The sequence below is a fragment of the Etheostoma cragini genome, unplaced genomic scaffold (assembly GCF_013103735.1).
Source record: "Etheostoma cragini isolate CJK2018 unplaced genomic scaffold, CSU_Ecrag_1.0 ScbMSFa_348, whole genome shotgun sequence".
Classification (NCBI taxonomy): Eukaryota; Metazoa; Chordata; class Actinopteri; order Perciformes; family Percidae; genus Etheostoma; species Etheostoma cragini.
This window is the reverse complement of record NW_023267752.1, coordinates 1-919: the sequence shown is the minus strand read 5'-3', so window position 1 is coordinate 919 and position 919 is coordinate 1. Positions and strand designations below refer to the sequence as shown.

Genomic DNA, 919 nt, shown 5'->3' with positions numbered 1-919 from the left:
TACCTGTAAATTATAGAGAGGTCTAGACCTGCTCTACCTGTAAATTATAGAGTGGTCTAGACCTGCTCTATCTGTAAAGATTATTCTTTTTAGGATTTGATACTATAAATAACATTGGATTGAAGTACTTATCTGATACCCTTGTACACATGTTCTAGGACTGGGAGATCATTAAGGGTTTATGAAAGTTTATTTTTATAACTTTCTGTTACTCTTAAACAAGTAAAGGGAAAATTTAAGAGACTTTGAGTAAGAGACTGAGACGTATGGAGACTTCAACAAAACCTGAGGAGCCAAGAATTATTTTACAACTAGAAATGTCATGTTTTGTGACGCAAAGGACGTTTTAACTGAGGTGTCATTTAAAATGAGAAAACAAAGTCCAAAGTCAAGGTGCCACTCCTCATCCTGGCATGAGTCAATGTTTTGATAACCCCTCCCTGAACCTTGGACCCGGATCATAAGTAATGTAAGTCATAGCCAGTATGACTTACAGGGACTTACAGTATGCAAGACAAGTCATTCATACTATAAGTACCAGTTATAGTCAGTCATCACTTAGAGGTGAGATGGCGCAGAGAGGAGTGCAGCTGGACCGGGAAACCTTCTCTTGTTCCATCTGTCTGGATCTACTAAAGGATCCGGTGACTACTCCCTGTGGACACAGCTACTGCATGAACTGTATTAAAAGCCACTGGGATGGAGAGGATGGTAAGTACAGCTACAGCTGTCCTCAGTGCAGGAAGACGTTCACACCGAGGCCCGTCCTGCTGAAAAACACCATGTTAGCAGATTTAGTGGAGGAGCTGAAGAAGACTGGACTCCAAGTTGCTCCTGCTGGTCACTGCTATGCTGGAGCTGAAGATGTGGCCTGTGATGTCTGCACCGGGAGGAAACTCAAAGCCATCAAGTCCTGTCT

At 42.4% G+C, this 919-nt stretch overlaps 1 protein-coding gene across 1 annotated transcript; it reads left to right on the top strand.

Moving 5' to 3' along the window:
* Positions 1-551: 551 nt before the first annotated feature.
* On the top strand, positions 552-914 carry LOC117940847 (E3 ubiquitin/ISG15 ligase TRIM25-like; the record flags this gene model as incomplete). The annotated part of the gene is made up of 1 exon (XM_034865975.1): positions 552-914. A coding segment is annotated over exon 1 (345 nt), but the record flags the coding sequence as incomplete, so codon positions are not given.
* Between the last annotated feature and the right edge of the window lie 5 nt (positions 915-919).